Raw genomic sequence first — 27,063 nt, forward strand, 5'->3', positions numbered from 1 at the left:
CTTTCTGAGAATCCACCATTAAGGCATCAAAGACTTCAAAATCGGTTTTCTTCACAGTAATGACATTGTTGATTGTGCCAAGCTGGCTAGTTACTACTGGCTAGACAGAGAAAGAACAAACTATACTTAGGGTGTTATAGTGTGGACAAAGGGAAACATCCTACCCAAACCGTGTCCTATTTACTCCAGAAAACCCTCCTTATTAAGCAAAACTGTGTAAAGTGACATCTTGAAGCAAACGCCCAAAAATGGCATTTAAAGGGGTTGTCCCATAAAAACATTTATCACGTATCCACATAGGTTTGTGCTTTGTTTTTACAATTTGAAGAGGCTGTCAGCAAGATTACCTATTATATTACTTAATTAAAGCAGAACTCCAGTAGACAAACACAGAAAAAAAGAAAGGAACGCAGATAGAAATTGCTTGGCGTGCAGTTATGTCTCAGGTAGATATGGTAGATTACAGGAATGGTCTGACTAGACACTGGGTGTTGCCAAGAGAGAGTATAAAAATGTTTCTTCGGCTGCCCTATAAAAAGATTCCCAGAGGTTACTTTTGGGTAGTGTACCTCTTGGTGAGAGATTGTTGCCTGGTAGACATGCCTCTACGACGCACTCACAGGCATTTTGTACAGTTGACAGATTCTGAGAGGAGGCACATCATTGGACAGAGAAGTAGCATCATTGGACAGAGAAGTAGGATGGTCGTTTTGACAAATTGTCCACCACTTATGCAGTACTGACCTAGCTGTTAGGAGCAGTGGTTAAGTGAGGGAACACACACAGTGAACAGGCTCTGGATAGCTCAGAGAGACAACAAGTAGAGAGGATTGTTTGATCCACTTTGGCTACTTTCACACTAGTGTTTCTGATCTGGCAGGGTTCAGCAAAAACGCTTCCGTTACTGATAATACAACCATCTGCATCCGTTATGAACGGATTCGGTTGTATTATCTTTAACATGGCCAAGACGGATCCATCATGAACTCCATTGAAAGTCAACGGGGGACGGATCGGTTTTCTATTGTGTCAGAGAAACATGACTGATCCCTCTTGCTCCACATCCCAGGACGGAAAGCAAACCGCAGCATGCTGCTCTCCAGTATGAGAATGGAACAGAACGCATTTTGGAGCATTCCATTCTGTTCAGTTACGTTTTGTCCCCAATGACAATGAATGGGGACAAAACTGAAGCGTTTTTTTTCCGGTATTGAGACCCTATGACGGATCTCAATACCAGAAAATATTAACGCTAGTGTGAAAGTAGCCTAACAAGCATGAGCAGCTTCTCCAGTTTAGTTGTCCACCATTCAGACATGGGTGGCACCTCATCTTTACCCAGACCATTTCCAGGCGCTTAGCAGAGGGAAATTTGGTGTAATGGCTCTCATTATGTGTCCTGCCACTTACAGCCAGCCATTGTTGTTTGCAGTGGTGTTGTGAACAAAAAATCTGGACTGCTATGGACTGGATTCATATTGTTTTTTGCGACACATTCAGGTTCTGTTTGGGATCCGAAGGTGGTTAGGTTAGAGTATGGAGGCCTTGAGTGCTTCAATCCTGACTTTGCTGTGGAGCGACACACTGCCCCAACTGCTGGTGTGATGATCTAAGGAGCCATTGCATACGACAGTCTGTCATTTCTAGTAGTGAAACGATGGACACTAAGGCCCCTTTCACACGGGCGAGTATTCCGCGCGGATGCAATGCGCGAGTTAAACGCATTGCACCCGCACTGAATCCCGACCCATTCATTTCTATGGGGCTGTTCACATGAGCGGTGATTTTCACGCATCACTTGTGCGTTGCCTGAAAATCGCAGCATGCTCTATATTCTGCGTTTTTCACGCAATGCAGGCCCCATAGAAGTGAATGGGGTTGCATGAAAATCGCAAGAATCCGCAAGCAACTGCTAGGAGACCATCGGGATGGAGACCCGATCATTATTATTTCCCCTTATAACATGGTTATAAAGGGAAAATAATAGCATTCTGAATACAGAATGCATAGTAAAATAGGGCTGGAGGGGTGAAAAAAAATAAAAAAAATTATTTAACTCACCTTAATCCACTTGATAGAGCAGCCCGGCATCTCCTTCTGTCTCCTTCTTTGCTGATTGTAGAAACAGGACCTGTGGTGATGTCACTCCGGTCATCACATGATCTTTTACCATGGTGACATCACTACAGGTCCTGTTCCTACAATCAGCAAAGAAGGAGACAGAAGGAGATGCCGGGCTGCGCTATCAAGTGGATTAAGGCGAGTTAATTAATATTTTTTTTTTTAACCCCTTCAGCCCTATTTTACTATGCATTCTGTATTCAGAATGCTATTATTATTTTCCCTTATAACCATGTTATAAGGGAAAATAATACAATCTACAGAACACCGATCCCAAGCCCGAACTTCTGTGAAGAAGTTCGGGTTTGGGCACCAAACATGCACGATTTTTCTCACGCGAGTGCAAAACGCATTACAATGTTTTGCACTCGCGTTGAAAAATCGCGCGTGTTCACGCAACGCACCCGCACATTTTCCCGCAATGCCCGTCTGAAAGAGGCCTAACAGTTCAGACATATGTGCAGGACATCCTGTGGCCAGATGTGTTGTCTCTCATGTCAGGGCTATCACTTCCATGAGGTCTCTGCAGTGTGATTAATCTACCTACAATATTCTCCTAGATAAGCTAAGAAACCATGAAGGGTAATTTATAATTTTAAGGGTCCATTCACACGTCTGCACTTTTGCGGAACGGAATTGTGGACCCATTCATTTCTATGGGGCCGCACGATGTGCTGCCAGGATCCAGAAATGCGGACCCGCACTTCTGGGTCCGCATTTCCATTCCCCCAAAAAATAGAACATGTCCTATTCTTGTCCGCAATTGCGGACAAGATTAGGCATATTCTATTATAGTGCCGGCGATGTGCGGTCAGCAAAATGCGGAAAGCACATTGCTGGTGTCCGTGTTTTGCGGATCCGCAAAACACACACGGATATGTGAATGGACCCTAAGGCCTCTTTTACACGACCGTATGGCTTTTTCAGTGTTTTGCGGTCCGTTTTTTGTTTCCGCATGGCATATACAGTAATTACATAGAAAAAAAATGGGCTGGGCATAACATTTTCAATAGATGGATCCGCAAAAACGGAACGGATACGGAAGACATACGGATGCATCTCCATATGTGTTCAGTTTTTTTTGCGGACCCATTGACATGAAGCCATGGAACGTGATTTGCAGGCAATAATAGGACATGTTCTATCTTTCAAAGTAACGGAAATGGAATGCATACGGAGTACATATTTTTTATTTTTTTTGCGGATCCATTGAAATGAATGGTTCCGTATACGGAATGCAAAAAACAGCCCGTAAACAGGAAAAAAAAAAAAACGGTTGTGTGAAAGAGGCCTAAAAGTCAAGTTTTCTTGAGGCTGTGTTGCCATAATTTGTGCCAAATTTACAAAGCATTGCATGCTGACTGATAAATTTGGCACATCTTTAATTGGGTTTTGTCTAGAGCAGGCATGCTCAACCTGCGGCCCCCCAGCTGTTGCAAAACTACAACTTCCATCATGCCCTGCTGTAGGCTGATAGCTGTCTGGGCATGCTGGGAGTTGAAGTTTTGCAACAGCTGGAGGGCCGCAGGTTGGGCATCCCTGGTCTAGAGAGCTTTCTCTAAGAAAGCAAGTAGTACGTCACTCACTGTGTCTAACTAATCGTCCATCGAAGACACATCGGAGGTGCAGGATAGCGGGACTCCTCCTTAGAGAGCCTGCACAACACTCGTTTCGCAATTCAAGTGGTCCTTCATCAAGGTGCCTCACATGACTTGCAAAGATCTTTTTGGTGTTAATTCATTAATTCATGCAAACAAGATGAAGGAATACAAAAGCAACAGTAGTGTAGCAAATCCTCTTACATTATAAATACATTAAAATAATTTCTTTAAAACCAGGAGGATCCCAGTGCTTCAGTACTGAAAATGAGAGATGCCCCCTTTTTAACACTTAATAAACCTGCAAAGTGTTGACAAAAACTCTAACCTCCATGACATTCCCTCACATGTTCAATTAATCTTAAAGGGGTTGCCCCATCTCGATGGGATTAAAGAGAACCTGTCATCCACTTTATGCTGACCTCACTGAGGGCAGCATAAAGTACTGACAGAAATGCTGGTGTCAGCGGTGTGTCAGTCATGAGCTAATAGTAAGTGGTTGCCGAGAACCAGCATCACAATCACTGGAGACCAGGCCCTGAAAAGAGTCACATCCACCTGAGAAGAGTCCTGGTTATTCTCAATCTCCTGATGATTGGCAGTTCTCTCCTAGAGAGAAAGGGAGAAGACTCGGTAGAAGACAATCATCAGCAGGAGATTATGAATAACCAGGACTCTTCTCAGGTGGCCGGGACTCTTTTCCAGGCCTAACCTGCAATGATTGTCATGTTGGTTCTCGGCAACCACTTACTTTTAACTTATAAAATGACAGACCGCAGAAATCATCTCACCTGTCTCTACTTTATGCTGCCGTTAGTATGGGCAGCACAAAGTCCCTTTAAGCTACAGTTTCTCCCATAGTAGTGAATTGGAGCTATGCAAGCAGGGCAGCAGAAGAAAGTATGCTTCTTTCATAACTTCGCAATTCTTAACTAAATCATTGCACAGATTGTTAGTAGACTATAGGTTTCCTAACAGCGAAGACCACCAAATCCGGAAAACAGTTATATGCCAGGGGCGCAAATTATTTTCTTAAGATCCTCTTCCATGGGGCTAAACCGAAAGGATCAAGCAAATCTTCTGTCCTGTCTATTATTTCTTGCAGCAAAAATTCCATCGCCGGAACTGCCTGCCGGATCTGGAAATCTGGACGCAAAACAGATGGCATTTGTCAGACGGATCCGGATCTGTCTGACAAATGCATTGAAATACCAGATCAGTCTCTCCAGTGTCATCCAGAAAAACGAATCCGGTATTTTTTTCCACAGATTTAAAAGGTCTGCGCATGCGCGGACCGGAAGAACGGATCCGTCAATTCGGCAATTTTAATACATTTTAATGGAAATTAATGCCGGCATGTGTTCAGTATTTTTGGCCGGAGAGAAAACTGCAGCATGCTGCGGTATTTTTTCCGGCCAAAAAACGTAAGAGGGACTGAACTGATGCATCCTGAACAGATTGCTCTCCATTCAGAATGCATTAGGATAAAACTGATCAGTTCTTTTCCGGTATTGAGCCCCTGTGATGGAACTCAATACCGGAAAAGAAAAACGCTAGTGTGAAAGTACCCTAACAAAATCCACATCAGGGCCATTAATGAGACAAAGAGGTAAAAACTGACCATAAGGTACAGCTGTTGTACAAATCTTAAACTGTAGGTACATAAGTATGCACAGCGTGTTCAGAATTTTACTGCAACAATCTCTGGCCCCACACGACCTTGTGAGTTTATTGGGTCTGGAGAATGATGTGCACACAGTCAGAGGTGATATGAAGTCATCTGTCCCTGTTCCCGTTACATCTGGTAATGTCACAGATATTTTTTTCAAGACAGATGAAGGCCGACACGAAGGCGATAAACTATAAAAAGGATGAATACAATTTGTCGGTTTTTGAATTGAAATGGTTATAAAGTCGGCAGGACTTGATTATCAAGCCTGCCAATAAAGTCTAGGAAATATTATATTGAAGAGGCCGATCAGCGGCTGAGAAACCCAAATGTATAGGATTTGCTTGCTGGGAATCCATTACCGAGGTATGAGACCACAGTGCTATTGTTAGTGGGGGAAAGGGGTGTCATTTTTAAAAGAATGATTTTTCCATTCAAATGTATGGAGCGAGGACTTCACTGCCGAGATGAAAGGCAGTGTTATGAAGAGGAAGTAGTGGAGTGCCGCCTCCTCTTCAAACCGCTGATCGTCAGGGGTGCGGGACCCCCGTCAATTGGATATTGAGGACCTATCCTGAGAATAGGACATTCTGCACAACCCCATTAAAGAGTCAATTGAAAGCTAGGGGTTATTCCACTGAACATTTTGAAGCAGCATATATAAAAATATTAATTTGGGGTCTTTACTGTATGAAGTCAAAGAGTTTAGCAGGAGACATGCCATTTTTCTGCAGAGTGAAGCCTTTTTAATTTCCAGTACTGAACCACTAGGACCCCATGGTTTTAAAGGGAACCTGTCATCAAATTTATGCTGATGTCAGCGGTGTGTCACTCATGAGCTAATAGTAAGTGGTTGCTGAGAACCAGCATCACAATCACTGAGACCAGGCCTTATAAAGAGTCAAATCTACCTGAGAAGAGTCCTGGTTATTCATAATCTCCTGCCCACCTGCTGATGATTGTCTTCTACAGAGTTTTCTCCCTTTCTCTCTAGGAGAGAACTGCCAATCATCAGCAGATGGGCAGGAGATCAGGAATAACCAGGACTCTAAGGCTGGGTTCAGACCTGAGCGTATTCGATATGCGCATTTTTCAGGCGTTTTTATCGGGTGTTTTTAATGGGCGGAAACAAGCAAACGCCCATTTAGGCGCGTTCCCGCTGAAGTCTATGGGCGGGAACGCGCGACAATACGCCCCAAAGAAGCTCCTGTACTTCTTGAGGCGTAGGGCGTTTTACAGCACGTTTGTACGCGCTGTAAAACGCTCAGGTGAGAACCATGCCCCCAGGGAAACATTGTTTTTTGCCTGTTGAGCGTTTTACAGCGCGTAGGAACACGCTGTAAAACGCTCAGGTCTGAACCCAGCCTAAGGTGACAAGTAGGAGGCTGTATCCAGGGAGTGCCATGCTATGCGCTCTCTTCTTCCGATTACATTACTGGGTTTACCGCTACCTGGAGATACAGAGCACAATGTCTATACGCACAGCAGTCTATTTTGAAAGATACCAGTGCATTACTATGAAATTGCAGTGTGTGGATGGTGGAGTGCCTAGTGACTCTTTTGTTTGACCAAGTGTTACTTTAGGTTTTATTTTGTTTGTTATTTTAACACCCCCAACTGGAGTAAGACTATACCTATCTTTGCGAGTTTGTAAAAAGTTGCAGTTTATAAATCTGCTGTGCACCTAATTAACATACCAAACCATACTATACCCACTTTTCAACAGTGGAGATAGTGGTGTCAAATAAAATAAAGTTGCACTTTTTTTGCACGCATTTTCGGACAGAATTCCCTACATGAGTATTCAGCCAGGAGGGCTGAGCAGTCGCCTTCATTATAACTGTGTGACAAGAGCTGTCTAATCATCAGCAGTAAGAGTGACAGGAGTTTCCCTCTTGCTATGAAACCAGCAGCAAAAAAAAAAAGAGAACAAGTGAGAAACAGACACATGGAAAACACTTTAGTTTTGGTTTGCGTTTCCCTTTAAAGGAATTGTTCCATTACAATGTTTCTTCCACAGGAGAGGAGATAAGTGTCTAACGACTGGGGGTTCCGACTGCTCTTGCTCCCCTGTTTGAAAGCAGCCGGGGATATACGTGCGCCACTCCATTCAACTTTATGGGGGAGATAACTGAGCGCTTGCACTATGCCATCTCTGGCAGCCCCAGACAAAGCTGTGGCGCGCACGTGTTTCCACAGCTCCATTCAAACAAGGGAACCCTGGCCCCCATTCTAGTGACTGGAGGGGGCCCCAGCGGATTGACTCCTGCTGATCAGGTTCTTATCTCCAGCCCTGTCAATATGGGATAAGTAGTTATAATGCAACACCTTTAAGATCAACCAACTGGTGGTCCTACACCCAATGAACGGCCCTCAAATTCCCACAATATTGCTCAGACAACGGTATGTAGCCATGTGACACATCACAGCCAGTCAGGCTTTTTAGAAAATAAGGTTGTTGACGAATAAGGTTATTGATGAATAAGCAACGAAACAGACATACAGAACACTGTCACGAAGAGTTAAAAATGAGGGAACATCGATAACTAATGGTTTACCTGGGTATAGTAATGCTCACTGGCTTCTTTTGATAAGGTTATTAATGAAAAGGAGATTTTTTGTGAAACTCACCTGTAAAATCTTTTTCTCGACTTTTCCATTGGGGGGACACAGACCATGGGTATAGCTTAGAGGTATTAGTAGGAGGGACACTATGCAAATACAAACGAGCTCCTCCTCCTCGGGCTATACCCCCCGACTCCACCAGGAGAAACTCAGGCGTTGCAAAAGCAGTAGGAGAAGGAGACAAGAAAAAATAATGGAAGCCATCGGACAAAAGCCCATGAGGTCCAACCACAAACAGAAACTGAACACCCCTCCTGCCACAGGCAGAATGGGTGGGAGCTGTGTCCCCCAATGGAAAAGTCGAGAAAAAGATTTTACAGGTGAGTTTCACAAAAAAGCTCCTTTTCTCGTACTTCTTTCCATTGGGGGACACAGACCATGGGATGTCCTAAAGCAGTCCATGGGGTGGGAAAATATCAGCACCGCCAGGAGGAACGTCCAACGGTCAAACAGGAACCACAGCCTGTAGAACACTGCTGCGAAAGACAGCATCAGCCGAAGCCAGGGAATGCAACTGATAAAACTTAGTAAAAGGTATGTAAGGACGACCAGGGGGCCGCTTTACACAGCTGAGACGCAGAGGCACGATTGCGTCTTGCCCAGGAAGCCCCCACCGCCCTAGTGGAGTGAGCGGTAATCCGAGTCGGGGGAACCCTACCACGAGCGCGATAAGCTGCGGAAATAGCCGAGCGGATCCATCGCGCCACAGTGACCTTGGAGGCCGCCAGACCCTTACGAGGCCCCTCGGGAACCACAAAGAGGGAGTCTGAATGGTGGACGGAAGCGGTAGCCGTGAGATACACTTTTAAGGCCCGGACGACATCCAGGGAATGTAGAGCGCGTTCCTTGGGGTTTGCCGGAGAAGGGCAAAATGAGGGCAGGACAAGATCCTCGTTAAGGTGGAAAGGAGAAACCACCTTGGGCAAAAAGGAGGGAACCGGATGGAGCACCACCTTATCCTGGTGAAAAACCAGAAAAGGCTCCTGGCAGGAAAGAGCTGCCAGCTCCGACACCCGTCTGATGGAAGTTATGGCCACAAGGAAGACCACTTTCCAGGTGAGAAAAGTCAGGGAGACCTTTCTCAGAGGTTCGAAGGGGGCCGTCTGCAGAGCGCGCAGGACCAAATTGAGATCCCAAGGCGGCAAACGGGGAACATACGGGGGAACCGAATGTGCCACGCCCTGAAGGAAAGTCTTCACAGGACCCATAAGAGCAAGGGACCTCTGAAAAAAGATGGCCAGCGCAGAAACCTGACCTTTCAGGGAACTCAGCGACAGTCCCATCTCAAGGCCGACTTAGGCCTCATACACACGACCGTTGTGTGCATCCGTGGCCATTGTGCCGTTTTCCATTTTTTTTCGCGGACCCATTGACTTTTAATGGGTCCGTGGAAAAATCGGAAAATGCACCGTTTTGCAGCCGCATCCATGATCCGTGTTTCCCGTCCGTCAAAAAAATAGGACCTGTCCTATTTTTTTGACGGGCAACGGTTAACGGACCCATTCAAGTCAATGGGTCCGTGAAAGAACACTGATGCACACAAGATTGGCATCCGCGTCCTTGATCCGTCTGTATGAAAGCTTTTTCAGAGCTTCGTGAAAACTCAAATCCGACAGTATATTCTAACACAGAGGCATTCCCATAGTGATGGGGACGCTTCTAGTTAGAATATACTGAGAACTGTGTACATGACTGCCCCCTGCTGCCTGGCAGCACCCGATCTCTTACAGGGGGCTGTGATCCGCACAATTAACCCCTCAGGTGCTGCACCTGAAGGGGTTAATTGTGCATATCATAGCCCCCTATAAGAGATCAGGGTCTGCCAGGCAGCAGGGGGAAGACCCCCCTCCCTCCCCAGTTTTAATTTCATTGGTGGCCAGTGCGGGCCTTCCCCCCCCTCTATTGTATTATTTTCATTGGTGGCACAGTGTGCGGCCCCCCCTTCCCTCCCTCTATTGTATTATTTGTATTATCATTGGTGGCCAGTGTGCGCCCCCCCCCCTCTATTGTATTAATATCATTGGTGGCCAGTGTGCGGCCTCCCCTCCCCCTTCCCCCGATCATTGGTGGCAGCGGAGAGTTAGAAGCATCATACTTACCTGCTGTGCTGTCTGTGACCGGCCGGGAGCTCCTCCTACTGGTAAGTGACAGATCATTAAGCAATGCGCCACACAGACCTGTCACTTACCAGTAGGAGGAGCTTCCGGCCGGTCACAGACAAGTATGATGCTTCTAACTCTCCGCCCGCTGCCACCAATGATCGGGGGGGGGGCGCACACTGGCCACCAATGATAATACAATAGAGGGAGGGAGGGGGGGGGCTGCACACTGTGCCACCAATGAAAATAATACAATAGAGGGAGGGGGCCGCACTAGCCACCAATGAATTTAAAACTGGGGAGGGAGGGGGGGTCTGCCCCCTGCTGCCTGGCAGCCCCTGATCTCTTATAGGGGGCTATGATATGCACAATTAACCCCTTCAGGTGCAGCACCTGAGGGGTTAATTGTGCGGATCACAGCCCCCTGTAAGAGATCGGGTGCTGGCAGGCAGCAGGGGGCAGTCATGTACACAGTTCTCAGCATATTCTGACTTGAAGCGTCCCCATCACCATGGGAATGCCTCTGTTAGAACATACTGTCGGATCTGAGTTTCACGATGTAACTCAAATCCGATGGTATATTCTAACATAGAGGCGTTCCCATGGCGATGGGGACGCTTCAAGTTAAAATATACCATCGGATTGGAGAAAACTGATCCTATGGTATATTAACTCTTGACTTTACATTGAAAGTCAATGGGGGACGGATCCGTTTGAAATTGCACCATATTGTGTCAACGTCAAACGGATCCCTCCCCATTGACTTGCATTGTAATTCAGGACGGATCCGTTTGGCTCCGCACAATGTCCTTGGATCCTCCAAAAATCAAGGAAGACCCACGGACGAAAAAATGGTCACGGACGACGGACCAACGGAACCCCGTTTTGCGGACCGTGAAAAAATACGGTCGTGTGCATGAGGCCTTAAGAAAAAACAGTACCGTCGGGATGGAAAAGCGAAGGGGAGGGAACCCCGAGTTCTCACAAAAAGTCAGGAAGGCCTTCCAGGTACGATAGTAAATCCGGGAGGAAGCTGGCTTCCTCGCACTGATCATAGTTCTAATCACGGAATCCGAGAACCCCCTCTTCTTCAGGATGGCGGTTTCAACAGCCACGCCGTTAAACGAAGAGATAGTAAATTCCGATGGAAGAGCGGGCCCTGAGATAGTAGGTCCTTTATGTCGGGAAGAGGCCATGGGGCGTCCGCCAGCATCCGAGCCACGTCTAAGAACCACGCGCAGCGAGGCCACTCTGGGGCGATAGGAACGGTCGGAATCCCTTCCGCCTCGATCTTGCGTAGAACCTTTGGTAGTAGAGGAAGTGGAGGGAAGACATAGAGAAGGCTGAAGTCCTGCCATGGAGACACCAGCGCGTCCACTCCGCATGCCTTCGGATCCTGGGCGCGAGCCAGGAACACCGGGAGCTTGTTGTTGAGCCTGGACGCCATCAAGTCCACATCCAGACGGCCCCATCTGTGGCAGACTTCTTTGAATACATCTGGATGCAGAGACCATTCGCCTGGATCCACCTTGTTGCGGCTTAGAAAGTTCCAGTTGTCTACTCCTGGAATGTAAACTGCTGACAACACCGGAACGTGCAACTCCGCCCACGTCAGAATTCTCGTCACTTCCTTGCTCACCATCCGGCTGCGGGTCCCGCCCTGATGGTTGATGTAAGTCACAGCCGTGGCATTGTCCGATTGAATCCTCACCGGGAGGCCCGCAAGGAGAGGAGTCCAATGGGAGAGGGAGTGGAAAAATCGCCCTCAGCTCCAGAATATTGATCGGAAGGCGAGATTCCGCCGCCGACCAAACCCCCTGGACCGTGCGAGACTGGAGAACGCCGCCCCAACCCAGGAGACTGGCATCAGTGGTGACGATCGTCCAAGAGAATGGAAGAAAGGATCTCCCCGACCTCAGGTTCATCGGGGACAGCCACCAAGGGAGAGCTGCTTGAACCCGCTGAGACCAAAGGATGCGATCGTCCAGACCCCGAGAGGTCTTGTACCAGAGGGAAAGGATCTCCTGTTGCAACAAGCGAGTGTGAAACTGGGCATATGGAACGGCCTCGAAAGAGGCTACCATAAGACCCAGGACCCGCATGCATTCCCGTATGGAGAGGCACGGGGAGCGCAGCAGATGCGACACTGCCCCCTGGATCTGGGAGGACTTGGAGGCTGGCAGGAATTACTCTGGCGGCCGAGGTGTCCAAAATCATCCCCAGGAAGGAGAGCTTCTGGGACAGGAGGAGAGAGGACTTTGGGAAATTGATCAGCCATCCGAACTGTTCCAGAGTCTGAACAGTGATCCGGAAGCTGTCCTCGGCCTGCAGAAGCGAGGGGGCCTTTATCAGGATATCGTCCAGATAGGGCAGCAAAGGAATGCCCCTTGTCTGAAGAAGCGCCATGAGCGGTGCCAGGATCTTGGTAAAGACCCGAGGGGCGGTTGCTAACCCGAAAGGAAGGGCGACAAACTGATAGTGTCGACCACCAATGGCGAAGCACAGGAATCGTTGGTGGGATTCTGCGATCGGAACATGCAGATAGGCGTCCTGGATGTCCACAGGCGCGAGGAACTCCCCTGGAAGAAGAGAAACAATAACGGAGCGGAGGGATTCCATGCGAAACCTCCGCACCCGCATGCTTCTTTGGGACCACGAACAGGTTTGAATAGAAACCTGTGCCCTGTTCCTCTGAGGGAACTGGGGTAATAACCCCTCGGTCCTGAAGGGAGGATACTGCCATTAAGAGGTCAGAGGCTCGGGCTGGATCCCCCGGAACGCGAGAAGGGAAAAAACGTTCCGGCGGTCTGGACGCGAACTCTATCTTGTAACCAGACGATACAATCTCTAGAGCCAATGCGTCCTGAACATGAGCCCTCCAAACCCGCTGATAAGAGAGCAGGCGGCCCCCCACCACGAGGGGTGGGGGCGCCCCTTCATGCGGAGGACTGCTTGGGGGCAGCAGGGCGGGCCGACTGTGCCCTCTGGCGCCAGGAAGGCTGGGGCTTGAAGGAGGGCTTCTTGCGGGAGTCCTGTGACCCCCCTGCAGAGGAAGCAGGCGATGTCCTGTTAGAAGAGAAGCGGCGAAAGGACTGGTACCGAGAACTGGAAGTCCTCACCCGAAAGGGGGCGCCTAGACCTAGGCTGGGGAAGATGAGTGCTCTTGCCACCTGTAGCGGCAGAGATGAACTCATCCAGTTGAGCCCCAAAAAGTCTGGAACCCTCAAAGGGGAGGTTAGCAAGGGAACGCTTGGCGGAAGCGTCGGCGTCCCATACCTTCAACCAGACCTCCCTGCGCTGAATGACCGAGAGGGCTGAAATGCGGGCAAAGAGGGAACCAATGTCCATGGAAGCCTCGCAGAGGAACTTGGAAGCCTGAGACATCTGGAGAACCAAATCCAGAGTGTCAGCAGACGTATCTTGTTCCGCCAGGTCATGGTGATTCCGCTGCAACCACACCGAGAGAGCTCTGGCCACCCATGCCGAGGCAAAGGCAGGTCGCAGGGACGAGCCTGCCAGTGAAAAAATAGATTTGGACAGAGAATCTAGGCGCCTGTCCACGGCGTCCTGCAGAGAAAAGCCGTCCAGGACAGGGAGGGCCGTGTTTTTGGCCAACCTAGCTACCGGGGGATCCACACTGTCCGCCGGAAAAGGATAAAGAGTATCCATGCGTTTGGTGGCAGAAAACTTTTGATTAGGACGGTCCCAAGCCTTAGATAAGACCGCGGAAAATTCCTCATGGACCGGAAAGGCAGCAGCCTCTGTTTTTTTGGGAGGAAAAAGGGCGAAATCAATCCTAGTGGAAGGAGGAGAATCCCCTTGGAGATTAAAGGTGTCACGGACAGCTGCTACCAAGTCAGCCACCATGGTGGAGAGCTTAGGCGGAGGGTCATGCTCCATGACCTCGCCCGAGCCGGACAATTCCCCTTCAGACTTGCGCTCCCTGGGGGGAATGGGGGGGAGAAGAGTAGTCCGAACACGCCTCAAGGCGAGGGGGGGAAGCGGAGTCATCCGAGGAGGGATGCTGCCGTTTACGCTGCCTCTTAGTAGTCAGGCGTCCTCTGCGGGAACCACTGTGAGGAGATGGAGTGGTTGGCGCCACAGGATTGGAGACTGCCATACGTTCCATAAAGGACAAGGCTGTCCTGGCGAATAAGGCCAAATCAGCAGCCGCACTGGACATGGCGGATGCCCAAGCGGGAGCCGCAGACTCCGCAGTGACCGGGAGGGGGCTGGGCTGAACAAGAGAAGGGGGAAAAGGGTGATTCTGTCCAGGGGCAGGGCAGGAGGCACAGGTACCAGTGGCCGAAAGTGGAAGAAAACACTCCATACAGGACCCCAGTGGGGTCTGAGAAGAGGTCTTAATTGACTTAGGCATGATGGCTCCACAAAAAAAGGGGGGTCTAGATGCAGCAATAACTAAATAGTCCTACCACCCAGGCAACAGCACCGGAGACAACACCAGAGAGGGGCAGGAGAGCAGCTACCCGTCTCAGCAGACGGAGGAAGGAGCCGGAGAGCAGCGCTAGGCTCCGCCCCCAGCCGCGTCATAGAAGCGCGAAAAAGGCACGTGCTCCCTCTCATGGTAGGTGAAGAAAAAAAATGGCCCCTGGAGTTGTCCAGCGTAGCGGGGGTTAATAAAACAGCATGTCGCCTCCAGCAGGGGAGACTGAGGACTAGATAAGGCGGCGATCCGCCGCTGGATAGTGTGCTGCAATCGGAAGTAGCGGTGCGACGCCACTCTGGTATCAGACATGCCGCCGTAATGCTGCACCTCACTTATGGTGCGCCAGCCCTGATAAGTGCCTCCATAAACCCCAGCGCCTCCAGGCAAAAGGAATACACCCCACTCACCATTCACCCAGGCGGCCCATAGGACATAGTGCAGAGGCAGTAAGGGGGGGGGAGGGGGGGGGGGGGGAGGATTGCTGCCATACTCATCTGTTCCTGCAGTCTTCTCCCTCTGTCCTGTACCAGCAGGGCTCACCTCTTCAGACATCTGACTCACCCGAGTTCAGTGCTCTGGATGGAGGGCAGCAGCAGGTGACCCAGGAGCTGGTGGGATGCCGGAGCTAACAGGTCGAGCCCGGATGCACTTGCCTTCTTGGGGGATGTTAAGGGAAATATGGCTTTCAGCCAGAACCTCATCCTGATGACCACACAAATATGCCTAATAATTGGACCCAGTGGTATTCACCCATTCAGTATGGCCAGTAGCATTGTGTCCCTTGTTAGCATATCCTAGGCAGTTGAACAACATCCTCTTGATCAAGAGATGGGGGGAGATATTTGGGTGGTCACAGGGTGGAGTCTATGGTGGGGGGGGCTGGGACACAGGAAGATATAGGTGAAAGTTGGGAGTGAGGCGGGGGCTTCTCTTCCTGGACACCGATGGATGCAGGAGCAAGCTAAGTTATATGTGTGCGTATGTGGGTATGTATATAAGTATAATATCCCAGTAGACTTTATATGTGTACATATAGATATTAGCAGTCTGCAATTGTATTACCAGTTAGATTATATATGCTGTTTATGCATGAGTCTCTATATGTACATGTACTAATGGTCAGGTACTGGAGGTGAGTTGGTTAGAAGAGACTGTATATTGGTGGACTCTGGATATACTGTATATACATACACATTATTAGCCACATTTGCTTAGCATCCAGGGTGGACAGGAACTGAGGTGGCTGTGTGTGGTGGTGTCCTCTATGTATTGTGTTATCTGTATCTCCATGTATAATGTCTATTGCTTTGTCATCTCTATGTTATCAGTAACCTATTTTTATATATAAGTATCTGCGAGGGTTGTGTGTTGTTCCTGAGATATATGAAGGACTGGAAGAGGTGTAATTTTACACAGGATAATCGGGTTGTATGGGAAACAAAGGCAATTTGCTAGGAATAGAATAGAAGGGATGGAAAACGGAGATATACATAAATCTCCATTTTCCAAGAGACAAAAATCCCCTCTTCAGGGGATAATGGAGGCAGCCAGGCAGCGTCCCAAAGACGGCGGCCGGCACTCCATGGGGGACCAGGAAGGCGCCATGCCGACCTGCGTCCCCATCTAGAAAAAATAACAAAAAGGAGTAGTCAAAAAGGAGTGTCATCCTCCTTCACCAGACACTAAGCAAAGACTGAGTTTCTCCTGGTGAAGTCAGGGGGTATAGCCCGAGGAGGAGGAGCGCGTTTGTATTTGCATAGTGTCCCTCCTACTAATACCTCTAAGCTATACCCATGGTCTGTGTCCCCCAAGAAAAAAGTACGAGAAAATTAAATTCTCATAAGATTGTCTGCCTTTGTGTATACTATGTGCTGCGATTTGGCAAAAAATGGGTTTCACCTTTAAAAGGTATGCGGCGAACAGTCAAATTGCAGCACCATGGCAAAAAGGCACCTGGATCACCTGTCAGGGGAAACTAATTACAGCCAGCTTAGGTTTCAACCATAAAATCCTGTTCTTTTGCCATGAGATATGGCAGAGGTGCATGGCTGCCATGTATCTCTCCCTTCCAATAACGGGTTTATGTGTAGAGATAGCGGGCTACTCTTTCCAGTGGCAGCTTGTAGATCAGTAGCTTACACTGCGACATTACCGGGTGTATACTGGCTGCAACATCCAACATGTTTCTGTTAACAGCTGTGATAAAAAGCACTGCTGAATTCTACAATCAGCACAATTACCTCCGCAGAGTCATGTGTCCACTGGCCGTCCACAAAAAACTTGTACTGGTGATCACCTTCTGGCAGGTCCAGTATTGCAACAAAGTTGTTGTGGCTGTAACATAAGAGAATCCAGTGTAAAGTACAACGATGGTGGAAAACATTCTAGATATCGTACAACCACGCCACTGTTAAAAGGCAGTCTGTCACCGGGAAATTCAATATTAGGCCTCTTTCACACGGGCGTCGAGGGTGAGGGCCGGATGCGATGCAGGTGCGTTCAGGGAAAATCGTGCAAGTAGGTTTGACTGCGATTGCGTTCCGTTGTTCAGTTTTTTTCCGCGCGAGTGCAATGCGTTTTGCACACGTGTGAGAAAAAACTGAATGTGGCACCACCTAGACCCGAACCCGGACTTCTTCACAGAATTTTATTATTTTCCATTATAACATGGTTATAATGGAAAATAATAGCATTCTTTAATACAGAATGCAAAGTGAAATGTCAATTGAGGGTTAAAAAAAAAAATAGTAAAAACATAACTCACCTCATCCACTTGATCGCGCAGCCGGCATCGTCTTATTTCAGGACCTGCAAAAAGGACCTTTGATGACATAATCGCGCTCACCACGTGGTGACATCAGCGCAGGTCATGCTGAATGAAGATAAAAGGATCTTCTATCTTCATTCAGCAGGACCTACGCTGACGTCACCTGAGCGCGACTACGTCATCAAAGGTCCTTTTGCAGGTCCGGAAAGAAGAAGAAAGAAGAAGACTATGCCAGCTGTGCGATCAAGTTGATAAAGTGAGTTATTATTTTTATTTTTTAACCCCTCAAGGCACATTTTACAAAGCATTCTGTATTAAGAATGCTATTATTTTCCCTTATAACATGTTATAAGGGAAAATAATACAGTGAATAGACTTTAATGGGGTCCGTGGTTGCTCATCCCTATCATCTCCTAGCAACCATGCGTGAAAATCACACCGCATCCGCACTTGCTTGTGATTTTCACCCAGCCCCATTTATTTCTATGGGGCCTGCGTTGCGTGAAAAACGCAGAATATAGAACATGCTGCGATTTTCACGCAACGCACAAGTGATGCGTGAAAATCACCGCTCATCTTGACAGGCCCATTGAAGTGAGTGGGTCCAGATTTAGTGCGGGTGCAATGCGTTCACCTCACGCATTGCACCCGCACGGAATTCTCGCCCGTGTGAAAGGGGCCTTAAACTAGGCACAATGCCTTGTAGGGCTAGCTCAGCTGAATGTAAGGATACCTTTCACTCAACGATCTGTTCATTCTGATGTACTTCTAACCCACATGCCAATGAGGTGCACAGACAGCGGGCTGAAGCCACTCTGTGCACCCTTTCTCCTCCTGCTTCCACTGCCAGCCTCTCCCTCTCCTTTATGATTGACATGGCCAGGCGACTAAGGCTACTTTCACACTACCGTTCAGAGCGGGTCCGTCTGATGTCTGCTCAGACGGATCCGCTCCTATAATGCAGACGTTTGTATCCGTTCAGAACGGATCCGTCTGCATTATAACTTAGAAAAAATTCTAAGTCTGAAAGTAGCCTGAACGGATCCGTCCAGACTTTACATTGAAAGTCAATGGGGGACGGATCTGTTTGAAGATTGAGCCATATTGTGTCATCTTCAAACGGATCCGTCCCCATTGACTTACATTGTAAGTGTGGACGGATCCGCTTGCCTCCGCACGGCCAGGCGGACACCCGAACGCTGCAAGCAACGTTCAGGTGTCCGCCTGCTGAGCGGAGCGGAGGCTGAACGCTGCCAGACTGATGCATTCTGAGCGGATCCGCGTCCACTCAGAATGCATTAGGGCTGGACGGATGCGTTCGGGGCCGCTTGTGAGCCCCTTCAAATGGAGCTCACAAGCGGACACCCGAACGCAGGTGTGAAAGTAGCCTAAGCAGGAACCTTGCCTTGTCAAAGAGAAGGAGGGGAAGGAAGCAGAATGAATAAGGGTGCACAGAAAACACCAAATACACATGTATAAGTAATAAATTGAAAAATGTGTAAAAAGGATAAACAAAAAAAAAAAACTAAGCCCAATCTGTCATGAAAAAAAAGAGAAAAAGACACTAAATGTACTTTATTAAAGTTTTTCACCAACATGAGCAGAAAAAAAGGTTTTGTTTTATGAGGTGTTCAGGTCCTCCAAGAAAAAGGGATATTTGAGGTGATTACATTTATATTATATAATAAATACTGATTTATTTTTTCCAGGTAAATAGTGATGCTCACAGCATAACCGTGCAACGTACCTTCTGATGAGAGGAATTTTCCCCCAGTTATTAAATGAACCAGATAGGTAAATTTCTTTCCCTCCACCAGTCCAGCGAAATACAGTTGGCTGCGCCTGAGTTGGAGCTTTATCATTTACTTCTAAATCATGCTGCCACGCTAGGAATTCATCCTTTTCTAGCGCTGCCTGCAAGAACAAGGGTTAGAAGAGAAGACCAGATCAGTAACACAAATAGCTCTGTAATTAAAGGGCTTTTTATTTGACTAAAGTGCCAGGAACAAGGTAAAAAAAAAAGGAACTTTCCTTCCCTGCACAACCACTTTGTCCTCTTTCCTGCCACCAGTGAAGTACCATTTGGCTGCAGAGGTGACGTACCGTATACCTCTGCAGCCAACCACTGGCTTCAGCGATATCACAATGTGTACCATTAGCTGCAGCAGTATACACATCACTGATGCAGCCAACAATATATTTCCCTTATGGATTATTATTTCCTTGAATACCTGTTCTGTTTCCCCTGACCACTCCTAATTTGTCCTTTCTGGATGCGCGCGTGCAGGATGGTGAGCGACGATCACCTGTGAATCCGATTACCCATTGGCCGATTAGGAGGTATTTATTTAGGTACCACACTTTTTAGATTTCCGTAAGACGAAACAGAGTAAAATGTACATTGGCGTTGCTGGTCGCTATTGTTTTACTTATCTATAACTTTTTGTTATGTGCAAGAGGAGGCCTATGTATTTGTTAGGTTAAGAAGGGGATGTTAAAGGGGTTTTCCGAGACTTTTTAAATGATGACCTTTGCTCTGGATAGGTGAACAGCAACTGATTGGTGGGGGTCCGACACCTTGTATTTTGTATCCATTTGTGTGTTGAATGCTGAGGCTTTATGCATCTGTAAATTATTCTAACTGTACACAGCCCAGCTATTATTACTGGTATGTGTCGCCGGCTGGGGAAGGTGCTGGATTGCAGCGGGCACAGATAGGGAAGAGAAGTTTATTATTATTTTACCAGGCTCTCACACTTTAGTAAGAAAAAAATATATATATTGATAATTAAAATCAAGTCTTTTAATGTTATATCCCAACAATCATCATAAATTAAAATCTAGGGCCACAACTTTATGAACTGTATATAGGCCACACATCCAGAAACTGTGGTGTGTGGGTGAATATAAACATGGGGTGTAATCACGTTAGGCTACTTTCACACTTGCGTTCAGAGCGGATCCGTCTGATGTTTCATCAGACGGATCCGCTCCTATAATGCAGACGTTTGCATCCGTTCAGAACGGATCCGTCTGCATTATAACTTAGAAAAAATTCTAAGTGTGAAAGTAGCCTGAACGGATCCGTTCAGACTTTATATTGAAAGTCAATGGGGGACGGATCCGCTTGAAGATTGAGCCATATGGTGTCATCTTCAAGCGGATCCGTCCCCATTGACTTCCATTGGAAGTCTGGACGGATCCGCACGGCCAGGCGGACACCCGAACGCTGCAAGCAGCGTTCAGGTGTCCGCTCACTGAGCGGAGGCTGAACGCCGCCAGACGGATGCATTCTCAGTGGATCCGCCTCCACTGAGAATGCATTAGAGCTGGACGGCTGCGTTCAAGGCCGCTTGTGAGCCCCTTCAAACGGAGCTCACGAGCGGACACCTGAACGCAGGTGTGAAAGTAGCCTAAAGTGGTTTTCCCAAACATTAAAAACGTATTTTTTTCTTCCTGGAAGAGAGCTACAAGTGAGAGGACTGGGGGTGGCAGTGCAGGTACAAAGCCAAATTAACAAGGTAACATCTCTAGCCTTGCCCAATCCATACACGACTAATCCCATTTGTGCCCAACAAAAAGCAATCATGAGCCAACTCACAGTAATGGTGCCCGCCTACACAGTAATGATGCCCCCCTACACAGTAATGGTGCCCCCCTACACAGTAATGGTGCCCCCCTACACAGTAATGGTGCCCCCCTACACAGTAATGGTGCCCCCCTACACAGTAATGGTGCCCCCCTAGTGCCTCCCTACACAGTAATGGTGCCCCCCTAGTGCCTCCCTACACAGTAATGGTGCCCCCCTAGTGCCTCCCTACACAGTAATGGTGCCCCCCTAGTGCCTCCCTATACAGTAATGGTGCCTCCCTATACAGTAATGGTGCCCCCCTAGTGCCTCCCTATACAGTAATGGTGCCCCCCTAGTGCCTCCCTATACAGTAATGGTGCCCCCCTAGTGCCTCCCTATACAGTAATGGTGCCCCCCTAGTGCCTCCCTATACAGTAATGGTGCCCCCCAGTGCCTCCCTATACAGTAATGGTGCCCCCCAGTGCCTCCCTATACAGTAATGGTGCCCCCCAGTGCCTCCCTATACAGTAATGATGCCCCCCAGTGCCTCCCTATACAGTAATGATGCCCCCCAGTGCCTCCCTATACAGTAATGATGCCCCCCAGTGCCTCCCTATACAGTAATGATGCCCCCCAGTGCCTCCCTATACAGTAATGATGCCCCCCAGTGCCTCCCTATACAGTAATGATGCCCCCTAGTGCCTCCCTATACAGTAATGATGCCCCCTAGTGCCTCCCTATACAGTAATGATGCCTCCTTATAAGTTCTTTCACAGTTTATAATGCCTCCTTAGTGTCTTGCTACACAGTATGATGCCCGTTTACTGTTCTCACAAGGCATGATGCCTCCTTAGTGCCTTGCCACAAAATATAATGCCCACTCACAGTAAAGATTACCCCTAAGTCCTCACTTGCAGCAGTGATGGGCCCTCAGTGACACCCTACACAGTAAAGTTGACCCCTAAGTACACAGTGCCTTCCCACACAGTATGATGCCCTCTACATACAGCGCATCTCTTCAGTGTCACCCCACAGACAATATGATACCTCTAAGGGTCTCCAAAATGCATACTGACCTAGCCCACAAGTAACCGGGCAGATCACTAAGTGCACTCTCAGTACATCATGCAGGAGTTACAGGTTGGATGGTGGAGCGGGAAGCCTCACCATTGCACTCAGGACTGCAGTACAGTGGCTGATATTCGGGACTGTCGGGAGGCTTGCGGCAAGTATATTACAGACTATGCCATTGTTACATTTTGTGCCCATATTTATATTTCAAAACGAAGACCACAATTTTGCTGGTTGCCACTGAAAACAAGGAATGCTGGGAGATTTCATGCAGAATTGTGAATGCAGCTATGGACAAGCTGTCAGTCAGAGCGGTGGGGCACAGCTTAGAGAACTATTCACAGTGAAGCTCCACCTCCAGGACACTTGCAGGAGCAGAATCTGGCAGAATAAAAGTTTGGTACTCCTGATAATAAAAACTCCCCAAAGGTATGTTTGTCCTGCTCTCCCCAGCCCCAAACTACCACTGTCAGCAGTACTACATGGTCAGAAATGCTGACAGTCTCCCTTTAATTCTATACTATAAATGCTGTTCAAAGGTGAACATATACTTCCAAGTTAATTTTTTCCCCTTAACAAAGGCTTATTGATTTAGCAGAATACCCTGGACATGTGGTTTTATCACAGGAGCCGAACGGTCTTGCACCATCCAAAGTGCAAACATCTCCTACATAGGAAGTGAGAAGATCCAGTACCCGGTCTCCGGCCTCTAGTACCACACTGGTACAAATGATGGGATGGAAAGAATTCAGTATACTGCTGACCAGATCTGAGGTGTTAGGTTTCAGTATCCGGAAAGGTTCAGTCACAACCCTATTGAGTAACCTACATGTGGCCTGCTTACCGGTGCTTACTGCCCAGGGACCGGTACTTCAAGTTTGTGTGAGACGTGGGATTTTGTGTACACAAAAACTCGCAAGTGGCGTCTTGCGAGTTTCCCCTTCTCTGCCGCTTTTACAAATAAAACTTGAAAAAAATAAAATAAAATCTATGCTGGTGTAGGTTTCATTTTCCAGAACATGGTAAATTCTTCAGGAGAAAAAAGGGCCATAATTATTAACGCCCAGTAATCCTAGCGCATTGTCCGCCACCGGGGTTTGTTATTAAGACAGGCCCAAGAAACGCCGGTCTTAAATCCCCCCCAATGTTCTCACATGCTTGTAAGCAAAGTCCGGAGTAAGGCTCCAAAATCAAAGGGATTCATTTAAATATCCACCTTGATTGTCTGTTACAACAAATTATAAGACATTTTTGAAAGCCTGAGGAGCGTGACTTTTTTTCACCCTTGTGCAGAAAAAGTGCATCCCATCCTCTGAGGCAGGAGGCCCAGCAAGGGACAAGAAAATGCGGCCACTCTTAACCAGGGCTGTGGAGTCGGAGGCAATTTTGGGTACCTGGAGTCGGAGTCGGCAAAAAATGAACCGACTCCTACTAAATTTAAATTGGAATAAAAAATAAAAAAAGTTTAAAATGTCCCAATTCACAAAAAGTTATAATTAATTACTGTATTTTTCGCCCTATAAGACGCACCCGCCCATAAGACGCACCTAGGTTTTTGAGGAGGAAAATAAGAAAAAAAATATTTTGAACCAAAAGGAGTGCTTTTGAACTAATAGTGGTCTGTGGATGGCACTGTTATGGGGGCATCTGTGGATGGCACTGTTATGGGGGCATCTGTGGATGGCACTGTTATGGGGGCATCTGTGGATGGCACTGTTATGGGGGCATCTGTGGATGGCACTGTTATGGGGGCATCTGTGGATGGCACTGTTATGGGGGCATCTGTGGATGGCACTGTTATGGGGGCATCTGTGGATGGCACTGTTATGGGGGCATCTGTGGATGGCACTGTTATGGGGGCATCTGTGGATGGCACTGTTATGGGGGATCATTGTGGGGGCATCTATGGATGACACATATATAGAATCTTATCTTATGTGTCATCCACAGATCCCCCATAACAGTGTCATCCACAGATCCCCCACTAACTTTTTGGCAGTCAGGAGGCCGGGCGCTCGCAGCGTAGCTCACTACGTCACGCGCCTGCTCCATTCATAAAGTGGGGGAAGCAGGCGCGCGACGTAGTGAACTACGTTACGAGCGCCCACCCGGACTCCTGACTGCCAAGAAGTTAGTAGTACAGCGCTAGATTTAAGATGATTGGAATACTTTAACAATACCCACAAGTTAGATATGATTACCGTATACTACAGTGAGCGGGGCCCGGTGTAGTAGAATACAGTGACTGCACCGGGCCCCGCTGCCATTACAGAAACAGAAGCCGGCCCCCAGCCCCTCCTCCCTCTCAGCCTATTCACCGGACGGTCGCAGCATTCACCCCATAAGACGCACTGCTATTTTCCGCATTACCGGTGCGCGCCGCCGATCTTCCGGTCCGCGGCTCTGAAAAAAATAAAATAAAAAATAGAACATGTCCTATTCTTGCCCGCAATTGCGGACAAGAATAGGCAGTTCTATGGGGGTGCCGGCCGGGTGTATTGCGGATTCGCAATACACTACGGACGTGTGAATGGACCCTTACACTGCAAAGACTAAGGCCTCTTTCACACGGGCATGTCCGGATGCGTTCCGGTGCATTGCGGCAAACCCGCGCGAGTAGGAACGCAATTGCAATCAGTTTTGACTGAGATTGCGTTCCGATGTTCAGTTTTTATCGCGTTGGTGCAATGCCTTTTGCACGAGCGTGATAAACTGAATGTGGTACCCAGACCCGAACTTCTTCACAGAAGTTCAGGTTTGGGTTAGGTGTTCTGTAGATTGTATTATTTCCCCTTATAACATGGTTATAAGGGAAAATAATAGCATTCTGAATACAGAATGTATAGTAAAATAGGGCTGGAGGGGTTAAATTTTTTTTTAATTTTTTTAACTCACCTTAATCTACTTGTTCGCGCAGCCCGGCATCTCCTTCTGTCTTCTTCTGTGAGCAATAGGACCTTTGATGACGTCACTGCGTTCGTCACATGGTCGTCACCTAGCAACCGTGCGTGAAAATCGCACCACATCCACACTTGCTTGCGGATGCTTGCGATTTTCACGCAACCCCGTTCATTTCTATGGAGCCTGCGTTACGTGAAAAACGCACAAAGAGGCGCATGCTGCGATTTTCACGTAACGCACAAGTGATGTGTGAAAATCACCGCTCGTGTGCACAGCCCCATAGAAATTAATGGGTCAGGATTCAGTGCGGGTGCAATGCGTTCAACTCACGCATCGCATCCGCGCGGAAAACTCGCCCGTGTGAAAGGGGCCTAAGGCCTCTTTCACGTGAGCTATACGGATTGTGTCAGGATCTGTTCAGGAAAAATAAATGATCATTTTGCACGCAAATTCAACCAGTTTTTTTTCTGCGATTGTATTTAGTGTTTGCATTTTTTTTTTTGTCCGGATTGTATGTGGGGGGTTTTCACACATGTAAAGAAAAACACTCAGCATCTCCCGGCCACCATCAGTGAAAACCACATTGCATCTGGATGTGTTCCGTTTTTCACACAAGTCCCATTCACTTCTATTGAGCCAGAGCTGAGTGAAAAACGCACAATATAGAACATGCTGAGATTTTCCTGAATGTAGAGATGATGCACAGAGCCATTGAAATGTATGGGTCAGGATCCAGTCCGGATGCTGTGTGTTCACTACACGCATGGTACCCGGATGGCAAACTCACTCATAAGAAAGAGCCCAAAAGTGGCGTTAGTCCCGCTGTGATCCTGGCAGAACCGGTGGATTTGGAAGCAGATTTCAGCCAGATCTGCTGCGAGCTCACCCACGTCCGCAAGAGACATATTTTGAGGGGTATTATGTACGATTTGACGGTGGATTTCAACCTATGGATTGCAGGGGGTAAAATCCACTGCTAGAGATGGAAAATCCATATGGGCACGTTCCGTTATGGACATTTTCCGCAGGGTGTGAATGAGATCCAGTAACATCATTATACGCTGCGGAATTCCCGCGTACAACCTGCTGCAGATTTCCCACCCTGGTGCACCACGAGGCGGGTATCCCACCCCTTACCAGTTTTCGTGTTGGCGCCTACTTTGGGGTTGTTGTCTACTAAGGAAACGCAGGGTACTAGGAAAATCAAGCCGGGTGCCCTGTCCACCTGTGCCACCCATACCAGCAGTGAAGGAGGGGGTGAGATTAGCCCTGCACATCAGCTCCTGGCAGGGACATTGCCCCCTCACTGCCAGCTGTCTGTGCCCATCACCAGCTGTCAGCACGGGCCCTACTGCTGCCCTGCAACACCCACAACCTTCTTCACCTTGCTCTCCTCAGCCGGGTACATGTCGGCGTCCTCAGGGCTGTCCATTAGTATCTTGGCTCTGTCGTCTCCCTTGGTGGCGCCCCCACCGCTGTCCCTTCGCCCCTTTAGGGGTCCAGGTCGCTCGCTGCTGGTGTTCCCCATGTTCGCAGCAGGACAAACTACGAAGCGTTGAGGACTTTGTTTATGGAGCTCCCGGCTTCCGCCTCCTGCTTCCGGTAGCGGCGGTGGAACGCAGTGCGGTTCACGCCTCTCTGCCGCCCGATAACAGGCTCTCAGAGTGCACTACAGGTCGCGGTCTCTAGGGCAGACCCGTATTTTAGAACGGTGACGTCACTGGTTACTTGCAGACTACAGGACGGAGCAGGACCTGCCCTTGTATGCACATTATTACTGAATCCTAGTACTATATATGCTCAGCAGGGGGACAAAATAGCTGTTTAACCTCCGGACCACCAGATGGCGTCCAAGGATTTCAATATGCAGCAAAGAGCTTTGAGATTTCTTTAAAGGGATCATTCCATCAACATTTTTTATTCTCACAAGTTTCATATTTTGAAATTCGTTTACGCTTCGTTTACTGGTAAAAGGTGAATTACATTATGGATTCCATTACCACGGACCACAATGCAATTCTATAACGGAATGCCTTTAGAGGCATTCCGTCATAATAAAAGTCTATGGGCTGCAAAACGGATCCGTCCTGTTTCCGTTATGCAGGGGAGTCCTCTCCTGCAGAACGGAAACCGGACAGATCCGTTATGCAGGCCATAGACTTCTATTATGACGGAATAAATAACGCATTCCGTC

The 27,063-nt window shown here is 48.1% G+C and overlaps 1 protein-coding gene across 1 annotated transcript in view; it reads right to left on the reverse strand.

Annotated features, from left to right (window-relative positions):
* The window catches only part of PRKAB1 (protein kinase AMP-activated non-catalytic subunit beta 1), a 33,176-nt gene extending 6,657 nt beyond the window's left edge, over positions 1–26,519 (reverse strand). Inside the window, exons 1-4 of the mRNA XM_040416528.1 lie at positions 26,254–26,519; positions 19,074–19,240; positions 16,800–16,893; positions 1–100 (exon numbers count right to left, since the gene is read on the reverse strand). The exon at positions 1–100 is cut by the window's left edge and continues 15 nt beyond it. Of these exons, the coding sequence (XP_040272462.1) occupies positions 1–100; positions 16,800–16,893; positions 19,074–19,240; positions 26,254–26,397 (505 nt within the window). The 5' untranslated portion in view covers positions 26,398–26,519. The remainder of the gene's footprint in view (positions 101–16,799; positions 16,894–19,073; positions 19,241–26,253) is intronic.
* Between the last annotated feature and the right edge of the window lie 544 nt (positions 26,520–27,063).

This window comes from Bufo bufo, chromosome 2, assembly GCF_905171765.1.
Source record: "Bufo bufo chromosome 2, aBufBuf1.1, whole genome shotgun sequence".
Taxonomy (NCBI): Eukaryota; Metazoa; Chordata; class Amphibia; order Anura; family Bufonidae; genus Bufo; species Bufo bufo.